Here is an 18,969-nt window from a genome sequence, read left to right on the forward strand (position 1 = left end):
CTATAAAGCTCCCATTAACTGATCCACCGTTTGTCGTCATTGTCCCCCCCCCCCCCCTCCCTCTCTCTCTCTCTGTCTGTTGATCAAGATACAACTATGTGGGTGCGTTTGTCGTCGCCCCCCCCCCCCCCCCCCCCCTCTCTCTCTCTCTGTCTGTTGTCAGGTTAATCCTCTGCAGGACAGCTGTAGTTTAGCCGATTTAACAGGAGGATAAGCGTCTTCTCACTGCATCATTCAGCTTTAACTGCCATCTATACAAACAGCAGCAAGTGGTGGTCAGTGTAACACAACAGGTAACATGACACAGTGAGCGGATAAGACAGGGAATATTGTGTCTACATGATCTTTATAACGTGAAATAAAAACAACCAAAAAATATAAAGAGAAAGTGCCTGCATAAGAACTCAGATATTGTACTAAAGTAAAAGCAGTAATACCACAGTTTAGAATTAATTGTCAAATATGCTTTAAGTACCCAAAATGGCAGTACTCGTTGCCCAGAATATACTGGGAAATATTTATTTGATGCATGCATGTGTTAATCACTTCAAAGGAATTGTATATTTTGTGTGTGTGTGTGTGTGTGTATGTGTGTGTGTGTGTGTGTGTGTGTGTGTATGTGTGTGTGTAATAGGATTGGACGTGTTGACCTGGTTTCTGTGGTGTGAAGGTTTTAACTTCGCCCTGCTAACCTCAGAACCAGCAGACCTGCTCAGACAGAGTTATAGCTCGCTTCTTTCACAGCTCCAACGGCTGAGACTCATCGGTGTCAAAGTATTTAGAGTCATCCACCGTATCAAACTGACTTTAACTGAACTGCTAGTCACGGAATAAACCTTCATTATCAGCAATTCATGCAGGAGATTCCAATGTTTCTATGATAAATAAACATTGTTAAACATCAGAGCTAACGTGTCTTCTACTTAATACACTCTTCAGGTCAGGATGTCATGTGAAGAGACAAAGCCACTACAGTAAATGTACATATTGTATGCCTTGTATAAAGGGCATTATTAACATCCCATTAAGTGTCGTTTTGGTTTTAGTCGACTAAGATTTCTATAGTCATTTTTTATGGTTTTTCATACTGAATGACGTATGAGCATCTCTCTGGTAAACACAAGATTCAAAGTGGTGCTTTTGTGTGATTCTTTATGCAGAAACTCGGGTTTACAGATCTGTCAGTCAAATCAAGAGAGTTTCTTTGGTCTCAGCCCGAGCTGAATTCATTTTGGGCGACTTTGTAGGTAGAGAGCAGATCCCAGGACCACAGCATTAAATACTGAACTTGGACAGACTTCCTCCAAGTACTGTGGACCATAAACTTTAAATCGAACAAACTTTAAAAGACTTTAACCCTTGAATGTCTCATCCTATTGGAGGAAATAATGACCAAATAGTTGCCATGACCAAAAACCTTTCAACAAATATGAGTATCTAAAATCTTCATGGTTCTTTCCTTGTGCAGTCTTGGCATTAATTTGCAGGGAAAAAACTAAAACATTATCAATGAAAAGAAAGTGATTGGACCTATTGAAGACAAGATTGGCAGGAGAGCCGAGTGAGGGATTATTAGCATCCATGGCTACTTTGGAGCACTACCAGCAGGTGACATCACGGCTGATCAGCCAACCACAAAGCTGCCAGAGGCTGTCACGGCTCAGCACATGATCCACCTGCCGCTCTAAAACCCCTACGACGAGTCTTTAAGCTAGCTGTCCTTTCTGCTTCACTTTATCTCCCTCACTTTGGATTCATCCATCCAAGTTTAAAAGATGTTAAAGTGAACCAGCCATCTTTAATCCACCTTTTCGGATTTAACAAGAGCAGGAGAGGGAGAAATAAAGGGGAAGGAGGGTGAGATTTTGCTCACCCTAAGACACTTTCCCTCAGCTTGATTTGATCAGAGTTTGTTTCTTCAGAGCCGCAGACCAAGTCAGCTGCACAGGTGAGCACTGAAATACACCTGTAAATACCTTTATAGAAAATGTGCTTGGTATAGAGATTGTTCCTCTTTTTTACAAGATGTACAATTAGAAAGACTTAATTAAGGTCATTATTTAAAAAAGCATCGAGCCAAAGTCAAGTTGTAATTTAGCAAATTCAAGCAATCCTTAATTTGATTAATATTATATTAATTTATCTAGAGCCAAATATTCAGTCTTTTATTGTGCAGCATCTTACCATTCATGTTGTATGTATTTTGGTGATATTAACATTAAGATAAACATTGATTGTGATGATTATTATTTTGTTTTTACGGAGAAAAAGAGTGTAAAACTGGGAAAAGATGTATAATAATTGTTTATTTTAACCCCTTACTGTTCCTTACTGTTGGATGCTGCTGGCACTAAACTTTAGTGCTCAACTTTAAATATATATGAACATTTAATCCAGAGCCTGAGATACACAACATTTAATAAACATGAACACAAAATCAAAATTAATGATGGTGGAACAGCGAGGATGCAGCGTTGTCAAGAGATACCTCCTCCCTTTGTGCATTACAATACCCATACTACCATACAATTTAGCATGCCAGAAAAATATTTAGTATATCCCAAAACATAATATGTCAAATACCAGGATATGCCACTGCATCCGGTCCTATTTTGCAGTATGCAGGCCAGCATGCTTTTCTTTAGGCAACAGATATATGAGCAAGAGGGTCAAAGTTCAAGGTGCCATGTTATGACGAGGTAGTATGTCCGAATTAGATGCATTCTGTATGCAACAGTACGTACTTTGTAAGCAGCTTATGAACCAGCTAAAGATTGTAAACAAGAACCACATGGACTGACATGTCTTCCTGCCCCATGAACGTACTTTTCAAGGCAGTGAAAAAAAAAGACACTTAAAGAAATACTTGTGATATTTTCAGAAATTAGCCTATTGGCTCTTTTGCTGAGAGTTGAGACGATAGTGACCACACATGGTACATTCAACAGCCAGTTAGCTTCCCCCTGTTTCCAGTCGTAATGCTAAGCTAACTGGCTGCTGGCTGTAGCTTCATATTCAAAAGACAGACATGAGAGCGGTCTTAAACTTTTCATCCTACTCTCGTCAAGACAGCGAAGTGTATTTCTCAAAATATGGAACTTTTGCTTTAACGTTTACTACCAGCCAAGGGTTCACTAAGAGGAATGGAATAAACGACAATAGAAAACATTTCAACTTTATTGTTTAGCCAAGGCTGGAAATGTGTTTTTGGCCCATTCTCAAGATAATTTGACTCTGATTTTATCACATTAGAAAATAGAAAAACCCACGAGGTTCATTCTCACCCGGACAATAAATCACAGTTAAAACACTTGAGACTGTATCTTTGGTCTGTTAATCGTATGATTGGTGGTTTGATCCCCAGCTCAGTGCCCATGAGCCAGACACTGAACCCCAAATTTGAGGTTAAGTAAGCTTTAGATAAAAGTATCAAAAGGGCCAAATGTAAAGTAATGTAATGTTTCAGATGAATGTGAACAAGAAAACCAAAATTCAGGCTCAAATCAACATACCTAAAACTGGCTATGTCTATATCAGCCAGCCATACAGGAATCATCATTTTAAAATGTAGAATACTGACATGCTGCAGTGTTCTGTCTTAGACTGGATTACAAAGCAGAACTCTCTTTAGGTAACTGTTAAAATGTCCTTTGTGGTGTGTTTCCTGAAGCCTCGTTCCACCAGCTGTCCTCAAAGCTCCAGCTAAATCCAATTATCTCAAACAGGCGTCACCATCCAGCCACCTCAAGATCCCTTTTAAACGTTAATTAACTGACCTAAATAGACCCAAAAAAAGGGATGTTACATGCTGAAAGACACAGGTAATTGATTTTATTCATTAGGGACATTCTGAACTGTTGATCCTGTCACAGAGAAACCATGCCAACCGTCAAGAGCAAGAAGAAGAAGCCGAAGAAGGAAGTCATCGAAGGAGAGGAGCAGGGAGAAGGTGAGAGGTGACGCCTGCAGCTCCACACCACACTCTTTTCTCTTCTATTCTAGTTCACCATATTTTGTTTCTCTACAGTTGGTGTGGAGGTGGAGATGGAGGACGTGACCAATAGGAGCCACTCTGTCAGCAGAGACCCTTTGACTCCAGAGCCGCAGGATCCAGCACCACAGAAGAAGAAGAAAAAGAAGAGGGCGCCTACTATAGGTAGAAACAATGCACCAACTGTTATTCATGCCACCTGTTTTAAGAACCTGCGATTAACATGTGTTTGTGTAAGTAAACACAGTAGAGGGAGGGGTTAAGTTTTATTCACACACCAGTACCTCCATCTTTGTTGTTACACTTTATGTATCAGCATGTTTGTAGAAGCAGAATAGGGATTTCTGGGTCAAAACCCCAGCAAGACTTGCATTATAAGCTATAGTTCTAACATTCTCATATTTAGCAGCGAATGTTTTTCATGTTCACCAGCTAAGTTTGTCTTGTTGGCATGCTAGCATTTGTTAATTAGAAGTAAAAAGTACAGCTGAATCTGATGGGAATGCCATTAGTTTTTTTTGGTATTTTTGTCAGAAACCAAAGTATTTTACAGTTGTTAGTATTGAAGTGTTTTGACTCAAATGTTTACCTAATGATGGCGTTAAATGAAAAGTCTTAGGATCAGCAAGGTTATTACATCATCCATAGAGAAACATGAATGTCTGACCACATTTAATTCATCCAGTTGTTGAGATATTTCACTATTTCAGTTATATTTTGTGGATAAAACCGATTTTGACACTAAAGTTTACTTTAAACACATTGTGGAGACAAAAAGAATGAATGAGAAGGAAATGAATTAATCAAATCCCTGAATCCACTGTGTTTCATGAACTGAAGGGTTTTTCCGTTCTTCCTTATGAACATGTCGTAGTAAAAAATTGATTTTATTCAGAAAGGTATTACATGTAGTTCTGACTTTCAGCAAGATAAACATTGTTTATTTTCTGTGTATTGAAAATAAACCTCATGTTTCATGTGACGTTCTGTTTTGTTCAGATCTGGAAGCAGAGAATGCCGACGTGCCAAACGGTAACATGGCCGAGCCCGACATGGACGGAGAGGAGATGACTGTTGCCGTAAGCAGAAAGACGAAAAGGAAGAGGTGAGTTTAATGAGTTAATGAGAATGTTGAAGGGATGATGGCTGTAGATGAAAAGTCAAAAGGATCACCAAAGCTTTTACAAGTCATTCTGAGGGGAAGTTCTGAACCACTTTTCATCACAATCGATCCAATGGTTGTTGAGGTATTTCAGTCTCCAACCACACAGCGTGGCTAAACATGTAAGTTCAGTTGCTTTGGACAAAACCGCTCTTTCTTAAATCACGTGGCAGGAAGGTGAAGGCGCCGGAGCACTACAGCAGTGATCTGGGAGCCGAGGACGACGATATCATCACAGACACTCAGTCCCCGATCCCCCAGCATTCCCTGTTCTCCGCCCCACACGGACACAGCCAGCCGGTCGGCAAAGTCTTTGTGGAGAGAAACAGTGAGTGTGAAAGACAAGGCTGGCAGTGATAACAAACACAACTAGAAAGGTGCACTCATAGTGCAGATCTCCGCCAGGTGTGTCTGCAACGACCACTGCCGTATCTAAATATCTATTTTAAAAGAACAAACCCACAAGTTTGTTCTAGGGTTCATAAAATAATACATGACTTCATTTTTTTTCACCAGCAAGGATTTGATTTATTTTACTTGGACCCCATTTAAAATGAGTCACTTCATGCTTCGGCTGATCTCATAAAAAGTGTGTCTGTGCGTGTGTGTGCGTGTGTGTGTGTGTGTGTGTGTGCGCGTGTGTGTGTGTGTGTGCGTGTGTGTGCAGGGCGTTTCCAAGCAGAGCGAGTTGATCAGCTCCGACACTCAGAGATGATGGATGACTACATGGACCCCAGACAGATCTGGACCACCAGAGACGTCGCTATGAGGGTCCACAGTGGCTTCAGGTCTGCAAACACTCACAAACGCACACATATATACTATTAGATAACTCTTCTTTTACATATTGTCCTGTGTTTGTGTGTTTGTGTGTGTGTGTGTGTGTGTGTGTGTGTGTGTGTGTGTGTGTGTGTGTGTGTGTGTGTGTGAGTGTGTTCTCCCTCTGCAGGGTGATTGGTCTGTTCTCTCACGGTTTCCTGGCCGGCTACGCAGTGTGGAACATCATTGTTGTGTATGTGCTGGCGGGTGAGCAGATGACCATGCTGCCCAACCTGCTGCAGCAGTATCACCTACTGGCCTACCCAGCTCAGTCTCTGCTGTACCTGCTGCTGGCCATCAGCACCGTGTCGGCATTCGACAGGTCTGTGGATCTCTGAGTGTGTGAGTGTGTGAGTGTGTGAGTGTGTGAGTGTGTTTGTGTGCTTGTTATTGTACCAATACTTGTTGGGTAGTTTTATCTAAATGCATCATATTCTATAAAATCATCATACGTTTGTAGCGCCACTGTCCTATGAGAAAAACAGCTATTTTATCAGCTTTGTAATGAAACATTTGAATAGTTTATTTAGCTTAAGACGTAGGAGAATTTTCACAACACATTAAGGAACACTTACTACTTTAAAATCAACACACCTGGAGCTACATGATGAAAGACTTGACAAATGTGGTGCAGACAAATTACAATATTTGCCTCTGAGCTGAACTAACATAGAAGTATAAAGTTGCATTCAAATGAAAATACTCAAGTAAAGTACAATTAGGTTGAATTTGTGACGACTAACAGCTTTATGTTTGGTCTCACCTGCAGGGTGAACCTGGCCAAAGCCTCCATGGCACTGAGAGGCTTCCTCACTCTGGACCCTGCTGCTCTGGCTTCTTTCTGTAAGTGAGACAAGATGAAGAAGATGACATGGATGAAGATGATGATGATGTGTTACAAAAAACGTTTCTCTTTGTGTTCAGTGTATTTCATAGCCCTGATCCTGTCCCTCAGTCAGCAAATGACCAGCGATCGCATCAACCTCTATCCTACGGCCAACGAGACTCTGTGGTGAGAACTTGTTTTGTGTTTCACTGTATTGTACTGTGTTGTATTGCTTTGTACTGCACCATATTGTGTATTCTACTGTATTGTAACGTAATGTTCTCTGTTGTATTTACTCTCACCTCCTCCAGGCCTCCAGGTTCAGAGCAGCAGATCCTGCGGCCGTGGATCGTAGTGAACCTGGTGGTGGCGATGTTGGTGGGCCTGGCCTGGGCTGTCGTCTCCACCCGGCCCGACGTCGACTACACAGAAGGTAGGTGGAGATATTGTGCTGCACATTAGTGTCAGGTTAAATCTTTGGTGAAACACATGTATAGAATCGACTCTAATTAAATGTTGGATGATGGCTTGAACACATGTACACTAGAGGTGTTTAAAAGACAAATATAAATATGAGAAGAGGAAACCCCACTCTGATCCATTTTGTAGAATTATTAAGTAAATAGCTGTGCCATTATAGCATCGCTCATATTATTGTGAATGCATATATTAAGTCATATTCATTAAGGCTGAAGCAACACGTAATAGTGTATAGAGCAACTTTATTTTTTAGTTGTGTGCATGTATGTTTCATGCTTGATGCTACCATTGGATTGCGCCAAAGTAAAGCATGTTATCAAATACTACACACAGTGACTTTACTTTTTCTGCAGAGTTTTTGATGACGATGGAAGTGGAGGGATTCCCGAGAGGAGACGAGAATCTGGACATCCCTGTCTGAAGGTCTGCAAACCTCTCCCCGACTGTCCGTCTGTCCGACTCGAAATCACTTATCTTGTTCCTTTAATGTATGTTTTTGTACAAAATGTTATCTAGCACTTTATTTTGCTGAGTGTTATTTTTTAAATAAAGAAATACAGTAATACAATATATGTACAGTATCACCTGTTTGGTGGTTGTTTTTGTTTTTACAGCATTTGACCACAGGATGGCGCTGTTGCTCTAAGAAACAAGTGAGGAGAATTATTTCAATATTTAATTTTATCACATTGTCTGCAGCACTCAGTCAACAACATGAGGTTGAGAAGTTCAATTGTAGAATGAAGCTATAATTAAATCCCCATTTTGACAAATCTTTAATGAAGAGTGGTGGCTTGTTGTATTTGTAGTCTTCACTCTTGCTAAACCCAGAAAAGTTTGCAATAAGGCAATGGGACAAATACCTGAACCTAATTTTGAGGATCTTACTTAAATGTATTATTTCCATTTTATGCTACGTTATAGTTATTATTGTACTTTTTACTGCACTACATTTACACATAGTTTGACATCAACTTTGGTAAACTCTCCTCCAGTGATAGTGTCTAATCCTAAACCTTGAGCAAGACCCTAACAGCTCCTGACGGGTTGGCATTTTGCATGGCAGCCTCTGCCTAAATGCAGTCCATTTATCATACCATTTACTTATGAAAAAGATTTAAATACTACTTCCATCACTGGAAATTGTCAAGCTTGTCAATGTCCTATCTGATTTACATCCTGCAGTTTTCTTTTGACGAAGTTCACATGAACGCTCCATTAAACCGATGGGAGTTGAAGATGCGTAATAATTAGTATACTTAATAGACAATAATTTGCCGTTTCCATAAGGAATCCAACAAGGCCCTCTTAATTACTGCCAAAATTGATGATGATTGGCATGCTTCTGTTCCATTGACATCTCAGGAAAAAATTCCCAATTTCCCGTTTTTCTCGTTTGTCGTATTACAGTTGTGATATTGCCCACATTCCTTGAAGGCAGCGGGATACATCCAGTCAGCGCGCGCCGCAGCCGTTAGTAGTAAAACCATGCAAAGATGGCGGAGCTACAAATGCTGCTGGAGGAGGAAATTCCTGCGGGACGGAGATCTTTACTGGACAGTTTTACCAATCTGGAAAGAGTAGCGGAGTACTGCGAAAGCAACTATGTCCAGGTACATGTTAGTATTTAAAACAGCAGATGTGTACGTCAAGTTAAAAATGACAAAATCGTGTGTAATGCTAGCAGGGAGTGGGCGGTATGGAGAGAGTGGAGTGATGGAATGACAGCACCAAGATCCGTTATGTGACCGTTAGGTTTTAGATAAAAGATACAAGTCACTCCGGATTCAATTAAATCAAATCATTAAATCATACGGCTGAACAGCTTGAACCTCGAAGTCAGTTCGGCTTCAAAATATTCCAACAAACACCTCTGCTTTTGTGGAAATCCAACTTTTACTGGTTTTGAAACGTGACTGTTTGAATACGTAATTAGGTTATTCAGTTTCTCAAAGTAGATCTTTTACGTGATTTTAGTTTTAGTTGGTTTACTGCATGCATGCCGAATGAAAGAGCGATTTGTGTTTTATTTTAAAATATCTTGACTCATCTTCTAGAAGGTGTGTGATGAATGCAGATAAGCAGGGACTCATCAGATGGACGTGTTTCAGAGCTTGATTTTGCTGAACATAATCTTGTGATCATTGATTGATTTTACTAAATTATTTTATTTTTATCAACTGTCTCACTGAGCTTTCTGTTATTGTTATTATTGCCTTTTGCTTTTGCTGCTTTTTCTGTCAAAGCACTTTGTAAACTCTGTTTTTAAAGGTGCTATATAAATAAAGTTATTATTATCAATGTTCTATTATATTAACATAAAGTTGTTGTAGATTGAGGGGGTGTTTTTAGTGCTGGTAAAAGCTAATGGGGATCCAAATAAATACTCAAATAAACAAACATGTAGAGTCAGCAATGTTGATGTTTATCACCAGGATGTTGACCAGATTGGCAAATACCAGCCACAAGTTCCACAGCAACCAAGTTGCCGATCGTTTTCTGGATTCATCAATTTATTGTTTAGTTCAACACGTCAGAAAATAGTGAAAATTGTTTTCAAGTTGCTTATTTTGTCCAACCAACAGTTAAAAACCCAAAGATATTCAGTTTATTATCTTGTTGGACAAAGATTGGTTGCGTGTTCATTTTCTGTTTATCGACTAGAATCGTTTCAGCTCTGCTTATCTGTAAATATATTTATTAACAAATATATATATATATATATATATATATATATATATATATATATATCTGTGCACTGGGCTGACATCCATCTCTCTGAGAGAGAGAGAGAGAGAGAGAGAGAGAGAGAGAGAGAGAGAGAGAGAGAGAGAGAGAGAGAGAGAGAGAGAGAGAGAGAGAGAGAGAGAGAGAGAGAGAGAGAGAGAGAGAGAGAGAGAGATGTGTGTTATGGACAACTGTTCCTCCTCAGTTGGCTTTAAATTAACACCTGTTCATTGCCACATTTCATCTTCATCACATTTCTGCAGCAGTCAATCAACGAGACAAGCTGCATTAACAGTCTGAAAATTGATATGTTATAATTCGGAAATTTTCTTTTTTTGCTTTCCTCATTTCACCCTTTTTATTTTTATTTTTCTTTACCTTATTTTGTCTTGTTCCCGTCTCTCCAAATGTCAATTGTTTCTTCCTTCCTTGCCCTCTTTAACTGTTCCTTCCTTATGTCCTTTCACTGACATAACTCCAAACACTCCTTTCCTGATAACCTTCTCCTCTCAGCATCACACCACCTCTTTCTGAATGAACAAGACTATTTTCTAGTTCATTAGCCGGTTCATACTACATGCCCAAACGGGGCCTAGGGCTAACTCTAAACCACTGGATGGCCTACATCCCCGCTGCCAGCAGATGATGTGAGCTATTACATAATCCAACAGTTGAGCTTTTGATCTTGTTTTATGGACTAAATATTTGGATTCAGTGTTAAACCACGTTAAGCCCTGTGTGGCTCCCTCTTGGGCTATCAGACACCGTCAGGATTAGATTTTTTTTTTTGTTAATGCTGAGCAGCTGCTCATCGTTATACTATTAATGATGTCGTTCTACCAATAATAAAAACTCAGTACTAAGGCATCGACTGTTTACATCGGGAAAATCAAGTTGTTGAAATATGCACAAAAAGTTTATTTACATATTTTACATGATGTTGAGCTGAGGGAACTGAAGCAGGAAAACGAGATGCAACTCTGCATCCATCACCCTAAACATAATTTTTCAATTTTTTTTTATTTGGATTTAATCCCCCCCCCCCCCCCCCTTGTCCTTTCTGGGTCCTCCACAGCTGGTACTAGTTAGCTGTCAGCAGAAGTAGTCATAATGTAACTTGACCTCCTACTGCTCATTGAAAACACATGGTACCACTGCAGGAGGCTGGACACAGACTGTGTGTGTGTGTGTGTGTGTGTGTGTGTGTGCGTGTGTGTGTTTGTTTTAGCTTGGAAACCATGGTGATTGGTTTTCCAGTTGAAGGAGTATCAGCCTCCACCTTCAGTGCCAGTGCCAGGAACAGCTCCTGCGGGGGCGTTTTGGAAAGACGGGTTTGTTCTCAGAAGCTTGGCAGTTTTTAAACCCGAGCAGATCACATGGCGGTTTCATATCACAGCTAGAGAAAATGTATTTTTTTTAATGTTCTTACTTTGTTTTATGTTTGCTCTTCAGGGGGTTCTTCCATTCTTTCCCTGTTAAAGGGTTTTTGTGGGGGGTAGTTTTTCCTTATCTTAAATACTTAAATACTATATAAATAAAAATGTACTTGACTAGTTGACAGTCTGAAGGAGTTCAATTATCTTATATGTCGTTTAGAGAGTCATGATTTCCTTGGGTGCATTAAAGGGGTACGGCTTCAGATGACAACTTTGAATGAATGAATAAATCAAAAACAAACATAACTTCACTTATTTATGGTAAATTGAAGGCGTCTTGCTCAACCCTTGTGTTGAAACTGGTCTCTGTGTTTCCTCTTCTTGTGTCAGACACATGTAAGATTCACAGCTCAGCAGTCTCTATTTAAGCATTTAATTTCAATTAGAGAGTTGGCTGTTATATCGCATCGTAATTATGTGATAAAATGTAGATTGCTTCATTTGTATTAGAAGTTTAAACACCTTCTGTAGCACATAAGGGACGTGTGTGTGTGTGTGTGTGTTAGATGAGTGCTTCAGCATTGGATGGATCTGGTTCAAAGCTAAAGAGAATAGCTCTTATACAGAGTAATGAGGTGTATCTTACTATAACACACACACACACACACACACAGATTCCCCTCTGTCACACACTGCCATGCATGGTCTGTAAGTAGAGGCTGTGTGACAGACATGGCTATAATTTGCAGATGTAGATTACACACACACACACACACAGGTCTGGTTGTACCTCAGCCACCAATATTTTTTTGCAAGCCTCAATTTTTTTCCAGACAGTTATACATTCAAATACATATTTGTTAAAGGTATTTTTACATTGTTGTGTTTTGACAAAGATGCATAAAAGGAAAATCTAAAACAACCTTTATCTAAACATCCATGTTTGTTTGAGCATTGAGGTTGATTTTGATCACTTACTTGGCTATTCTTAAAGCTTTCAGCCGTGTCCCGCTGCTGTGGGAACATCTAAGTACGTGAACCTAGAATTTCCAAGGATCTGTCGGCTGGTTGACCTCGTCTGAACATGTTTTAAAATTGGTTTGCCAGACTTTTTCCTGTTGTTTTTCAGCATCTAAGTGGATAATTTGACAGGAACTTAAAATATATATATTAAACTAAACTACAACTACACTAAAAATACATAAAACTTAAGTCTCCTGTTTGGCAATCACAATTTTGACCAAATATTAGTCTAAACAGCTCAAATGTGTATTTAGGAATTTAATTTGACTCTCATGTCAATTTATTGTTTCGCTAAACTGAAATGCTAAAGAAAGCGATTCTGTTTTCAGGAGAGGAACTTGTTTTTCCATCATATTCATTTATTTTGTGAAAATATGGTAATTGTTTAATGTATGACCGTATAATTTGCCTCCACCAGGCAGTTTTAATCTCTTTACATGTTGATGTTGAGCAAAGCTCAGAGATGGTGGCTCTTCACTAAATTGAAGCTGGATCACATTAAAAGCCAGCCCACCTTTAAGAGCCTCTACAGGAGGTGTGGCTAACTTTGGGGCTAACCCCATTAGCTTTAATCAGGAGTTGTAGCATTAATTTACCAACAAATAGCCTAAACCAAATGCAGGAACGTGACCGTTAGAGTGAATCTTCAGTAAAAAAAAGGAGGTCAGAGGAATCAGAGCGTGCATATGATTCTATGTAGATCTGATCTTAGTCATGTACAGGAGCCTCGTACATTTAGCTGGAATTTGAGAAAACGTGTGTGTGTGTGTGTGTGTGTGTGTGTGTGTGTGTGTGTGTGTGTGTGTGTGTGTGTGTGTGTGTGTGTGTGTGTGTGTGTGTGTGTGTGTGTGTGTGTGTGTGTGTGTGTGTGTGTGTGTGTGTGTGTGTGTGTGTGTGTGTGTGTGAGTGACTGATGTTCTGTCCTGAGGCCAGAGAGGCACCCCTCCAACTAGGTCACCGCTAATAGGACATCAGATGGCTGATGGGAAAGAGAGAGAAAAAATAAGAGATGTAATGAGGAGGATGTGATGAAGAGAGGGAGTAGTGGAAGGGAAAGTAAGGTACAGTACTTGTGTGTGTGGAGGCCCTGTCTAAGGAGTCCCACTATATCTGACCTGGACCTCTTTAAAAATATATCTACACATTGGAGTTGAAAGATTCAGATCTTTTCCTTAAGTTTTCCGTTTGTGTTGTGGTTTGGGTCTTTGTTTCTGAACCGTTACACCATAGACTGTTTGGATCTTTGTTTACATTTTCAAGAGAGTGTTTGAGCTCTAGCCTAATTTAGTCGTCTCTCCCTCGTCCTCCTCCGTGTCCAACGGCGTGGGTAAACGAGTTGTGGGTGGATCCCAACAGTCCTCTACATCACCACTTTGTATACTGTATATACTTACTATATACTATACTGCTAGTTTTTCCTTATCGGATGCAAGCGTGTTGTACAGATTGTAAAACCCTCTGAGGTGAATTTGTGATATTGGGCTATAAATTGCATTGAAAATGTAATTGAATATACTTTTGAGCGCTCCGATTGAGTACTTTAAGTTTGAGGTGTGTGTGTGCGTGTGTGCGTGTGTGTGTGTGTGTGTGTGTGTGTGCGTGTGCGTGTGCGTGTGTCAGAGACAGACGCACATTGGTGTCAGTGTGTTTCTTGTCAACCTCGGGCATGAATGAGTTAGACCTGACCTACATCTTGCTCCAGCACACACACACATATATCAGTGTTTTTTTATACTGTCCCTGCTGTATTATGTACTCGTACAGTATACATGTTGCAGACACACAAATGAACAACTCACACATTTGGTTACATACATACTGATGCTCATTTTCAGATCGCTTTGCCGCTCTGATTGTGTTTCCTTTAGCCAAACATGGATATCATATCTTAACTAAGACGTTAAAGTGGATTAATTAGGGTTAGTAAGTGAATGTGCATTTGTCTCTTTTGTTTTATATATATATATATATATAGTGTGCTATTATGCCAGTGTGCAAAACAATTAAGGCACGTTGAGCTGTTCCCAGGGGATTATGGGTAACCCCCGATATGCACTGTTGATACATAGAGACAACAATAAGCTTAAGAAAAATACAAGTAGCATGTTGGGTCTTGGTTTTGCTCATGTGTGTACTTCATCCCTTGTATTGATTGTCTGCCACTACTGTTTCTTCTTCTGCGTCTATGAGAATAAAATGGTGGCACCGGTGTGACCCCCCCCCCCCCGTCTTAAATCTGTCTCCCCTCTCCCTGCAGTCAGCAGACAAGGAGCGAGCGCTGGAGGAGACGAAGAGCTACACCACCCAGTCTCTGGCCAGCGTCGCCTACCTCATCAACACGCTGGCCAACAATGTGCTGCAGATGCTGGACATCCAGGCCTCGCAGCTCCGCCGCATGGAAAGCTCCATCAACCACATTTCACAGGTCTGGTGGGAACACAAGAGGACCCTCAGCTTTTATTTTTATACTGCACAGAGACTTCTCCAAACCCCTCGGTCATAGAAATTCTAAAAATCACAGTCATCAGTCTAAAAATCTGTTTTTCTTCTTTATGATAAATTGGAAATCAGGATTTCTTCCCACCATCAACACTTCATAGACAAATAAGAAATCTCATTTTAATTTCACCCGCCCACATTGCCTTGATCACAGGTGTCTACAGGCCCACTGATGCTGAAGAATATTGTGTCATTGATAAACAACTTGCTTTTTAAACCTTAGATATGTATGTCAGCATGCACGAATCACTGGCACGGACACAGTGTAGGTCTGTTATTCACAGTGAGAGTATACTCATGGATGAAAGCACACACAATATGTATAATCATGTATGCATGCAGTCTCATTTATGTTCTTCGCGTCATGCCGAGTGTAGCATCTCAGGAGGATATTGCTCTTACAAAATCCCAAAGCATGCAACAGTGATAAACTGTGGAGGAAAATTAACAGCGAAAATCGGCTAGAGTGCAAAAATATGTATTTATAGTTTCCCACTCTGCATTCTGCACACATGAGAGGTTGATGTTTGTATTTCATTGGGGTTATGAACTAAGTCATTTCTTGGCCGGCATGAGTGTTAATGAACTATAGCTGAATACATTTGCTGGTGACAGCTGTCGTTATAGCCAGTGAAATCAACGGTCACTGGTTTAAAGTTTTCAGGAGCAGCTAATTATGTAAGTTAAAATTAAAATCTGCAAATTGTCAGATGGATGTGGAGTCAAAAACACTTTTAATTTGACACAGACCATTTTAACACTGAGATACTATTAGAAGCATGTCGACAGAAGGATGAATAAGCAGGTTTCTCAATGAACGAATATAATGAAAACGAGGATAAGGCTATAAACCAGGACACCAGTTTGCATGTTAACAAACAGCTAGTTGAGTACATTTACAGTTTGCTTCAGTATGTTGAAAGAGACAGTCTGGGAAGACAAAGAAAAACAAGACTCTTCTTCATGTTTGTCAGCTGCTCGGACGAATAAAACCATCTGTAGGTGTGAAGCATCACCAGTGGTCTGATTACACAACACTCTGCACCCACACTGCGTATCGACGCTCTCTCAAATCTGTTGTCATTGGTATACTTCAATAACACCGCATTGATATTCCTAGAAAAACTCACACATCATCCATACAAAGTCAGCCGACACGTTGCTCAGTGCACTCTGTGTCGAGATTCATTATTTAACACCGACTGTAGGAAAAGAAGAATTTTCATTAATTAAACATTGACATACACAACCGTCCCTATACGGAGTAGTACTTAAAGGAATACAACTGTAGTTTTCAGTGGTACAGAGGATCCATGCTCCTCCTCAGACCTCTGAATATTCAGTATAATGAGAATAAGCTCTGCATGCAGAAATAATGAGATGCTTCTCTGTGTTATGTTAAGCCAGGACTGTGATTACACGTCATAATTACTGCTTTCAGTTCAGTGAGACACAGTCGCATCTGTTATGTAGGCGAACGTTTCGGTGCCATGAGGCTCCCTCTCATAAGACTAAAACTGAGATGAGCTTATATAATCCATTTAGCATTTCATGCTGTAGAAATCAGCCAACAATGTGTAAGATGGAGGGGACAAACATATGTGTGCAGGATGTGTCTTTAAATGTTTGATTTAAATGTAGTGGCCACCTTGCCCCCCATCGATGTTGGTATTCCTGTGTGTAATGATTTTTAAGTATAATAATCTACTAATATAGATGTTTTCGCAGCTTGAATTCCCTGCTTTGAATGTAAAAACTATCGTGATGGTGACTGTTTCAGAACTGTCACCTTCCTTATCTCACTTGAGTAATAGCTTTTTGTCTTAACTAAAGACAAAAAGCTATATCAACTGATTGCAACATGTAAACACACATTAGTTTTTTGAAAGAAGTGTATTGATATAAATCTTAGAAGAGAAGAATCTTTCACTAAATGTATAATTTATAATGCACCACTGAAAATGCAATTAACACTTCGAGACCTAAAAAAAGCAGCTTTTCATACATATTAAAATGTATAGCACCAAACATATCTGTGGTGTGAGAGCACAGAACCAGTGTGAAATGTGAAGATTCACATTTAGACTGTGAAGACTTCACTACAGGGAATGTGTGGGCTCCTGAAACTAATTTAGAGTTTCAGTTTTGACAATATGAAACCATAAGAAGCAATATATTTACCAGAGTGAAGTTGATAGTTACATGCAGCACATTTTTTAATCAAAGCTGGTCTCAAATGTCACTTCAATGGCACAACAAGCGTGTATCAAAAGGGAATCAGAGCTGTGTCTCTCAGGAAACGTTCAGAAACCATTCGTACCAAAATGTCATCGATGTCAAGTTCTTGTCTGCAAAGTGTACTGTTGAGAAATGTTTGAGCACCTTAAAGATGTAATTTTCCAGTAGAGAGGTCACACTAAAAAGCTCACCTTCGTTTCATTTGATCAAAGTTATGTTTGTAGAAATGATGGTCAGACATTCATGTTTCGACATTTTAATTTGTCCATTACTTTGATTTATGACCAAATACCTGCAAGAATAATGACATTTACCATCAGCCTGAGCTGTACTCTGTTTACTGCTAATTAGCTAATGTTAGCATAATAAAACCAACCTGATAAACATACCTGCTGCACATTAGCATGTTAGCAGTCAGTCAGTATTTAGCTCAAAGCACCGCTGTGTCTGACTACAGCCTCACAGAGCTGCTAGCTTGGCTGTAGATTCTTGTTGTTACCGTAAACAGGATTGTGACAATAGTGTGATTTCCGGTTGGATAAATCACATATTTTAATTTTCTCTGTTTTTTATTGAATCCATTCTTTTACAGACCGTTGACATTCACAAAGAGAAGGTGGCGAGGCGGGAGATCGGCATCTTGACCACCAATAAGAACACGTCCCGCTCACATAAAATAGTTGCTCCGGCCAATCCAGAGAGACCGGTGCGCTTCATCAGGAAGCCCATCGACTACAACGTGCTAGATGACATTGGACATGGAGTCAAGGTGGGAATAATAACAAAAATAATGATGATGAAAATGATAATTATACAAGCTTTCAGCACAAGAACGGATATTTTTAGTCGGTGTGGCACGTTTAACAGATGTGCCACACAGAGCAACGAGACAGCAAAAGACAGAAATGCAGCCATGAAAAGAAAGTGCAACATTAAGAAGAAGATGAGTAAAAACTAACCAGCTCAAAGTTGAAGGAATCCCACACTTGCTTGCTTGTGTGCAGTGTAGTTTAGCGTCTGTGTGTGTCTCACAGAATATGTAGAGTATGCCTTTGCAGTCGTGTAAAATGCCTCTGTGTAGAAGTGGAATTGATTATCTAGTCATTCTGATTTATTTAAGTGCAACTTAACATGTCTTTGTTGTCCTCACTGTTAGAGCTGCATGGTATCATTTCCCTCTGACTCTTTATTTCTTTCTGTCTGCCTGTGCTTCGTCTTTATCTGCGTCTGTTTTTAATGTTTGCATGATGCTGTTGCACCAACACTAACCTCTAGACAACTGCTCTCCCCTCTTCTTCCTCCTGTTCCCTTTGCTTTCATTGATGCATTCAGTGGTTGTTGAGGTTCAAGGTAAGGATGCACAACACATCTGTACATAATACCAGGACAATAGATCTCGTGTATAACTGAGGGAGGAAAAATAGCCATAGTAAAGCTACATAAAGAAATGCCAGTAATGAACAAAGGGAATGATTGATCCAGTTGGTTGCTAGTTGAAGTGTGTACTGCCTAGTCATTAAAAAAAACAAATAAAAACCTATGTGGTAGTTTGAAAGACATTATGATCGTGTTCAAATATGTATTTTCCTCAGGTGAATGGCCAGCAGAACATGAAACTAGGAGTGGGCCTGTCCCGGTCCAACCCCCCTACCCAGAAACCGCCCAGCCCTCCGAGGGCAGGCCAGGGCACCTTAGGGTATGTACCCAGCCTGACATACACACTCACACACATGTACACGCTCACACACACTCTGACATTTACGCATCTTTTGTCATGTGTTCATGGTTTTATTTCTAAGTGATTGCGATTCTTGCGTTGTGTTAATAT

At 39.9% G+C, this 18,969-nt stretch overlaps 2 protein-coding genes across 2 annotated transcripts in view; both read left to right on the forward strand.

Annotated features, from left to right (window-relative positions):
* The first annotated feature begins 3,879 nt into the window (after positions 1–3,879).
* On the forward strand, positions 3,880–7,699 carry LOC142964122 (transmembrane protein 237A-like). The gene is given in 11 exon segments (XM_076104280.1): positions 3,880–3,949; positions 4,028–4,156; positions 4,991–5,096; positions 5,327–5,481; positions 5,821–5,948; positions 5,950–6,001; positions 6,063–6,294; positions 6,742–6,815; positions 6,897–6,984; positions 7,110–7,231; positions 7,632–7,699. Coding segments are annotated over 11 exon segments (1,224 nt in total).
* Positions 7,700–8,774: 1,075 nt separating this feature from the next.
* LOC142969779 (abl interactor 2-like) overlaps positions 8,775–18,969 on the forward strand; it is a 39,706-nt gene continuing 29,511 nt past the window's right edge. The window contains exons 1-4 of the mRNA XM_076109790.1: positions 8,775–8,891; positions 14,662–14,829; positions 17,734–17,910; positions 18,734–18,837. Coding sequence (XP_075965905.1) covers positions 8,775–8,891; positions 14,662–14,829; positions 17,734–17,910; positions 18,734–18,837 — 566 coding nt within the window. The remainder of the gene's footprint in view (positions 8,892–14,661; positions 14,830–17,733; positions 17,911–18,733; positions 18,838–18,969) is intronic.

The sequence above is a fragment of the Anarhichas minor genome, unplaced genomic scaffold, assembly GCF_050575085.1.
Source record: "Anarhichas minor isolate MPS153535 unplaced genomic scaffold, ASM5057508v1 ptg000004l, whole genome shotgun sequence".
NCBI classification, from domain to species: Eukaryota; Metazoa; Chordata; class Actinopteri; order Perciformes; family Anarhichadidae; genus Anarhichas; species Anarhichas minor.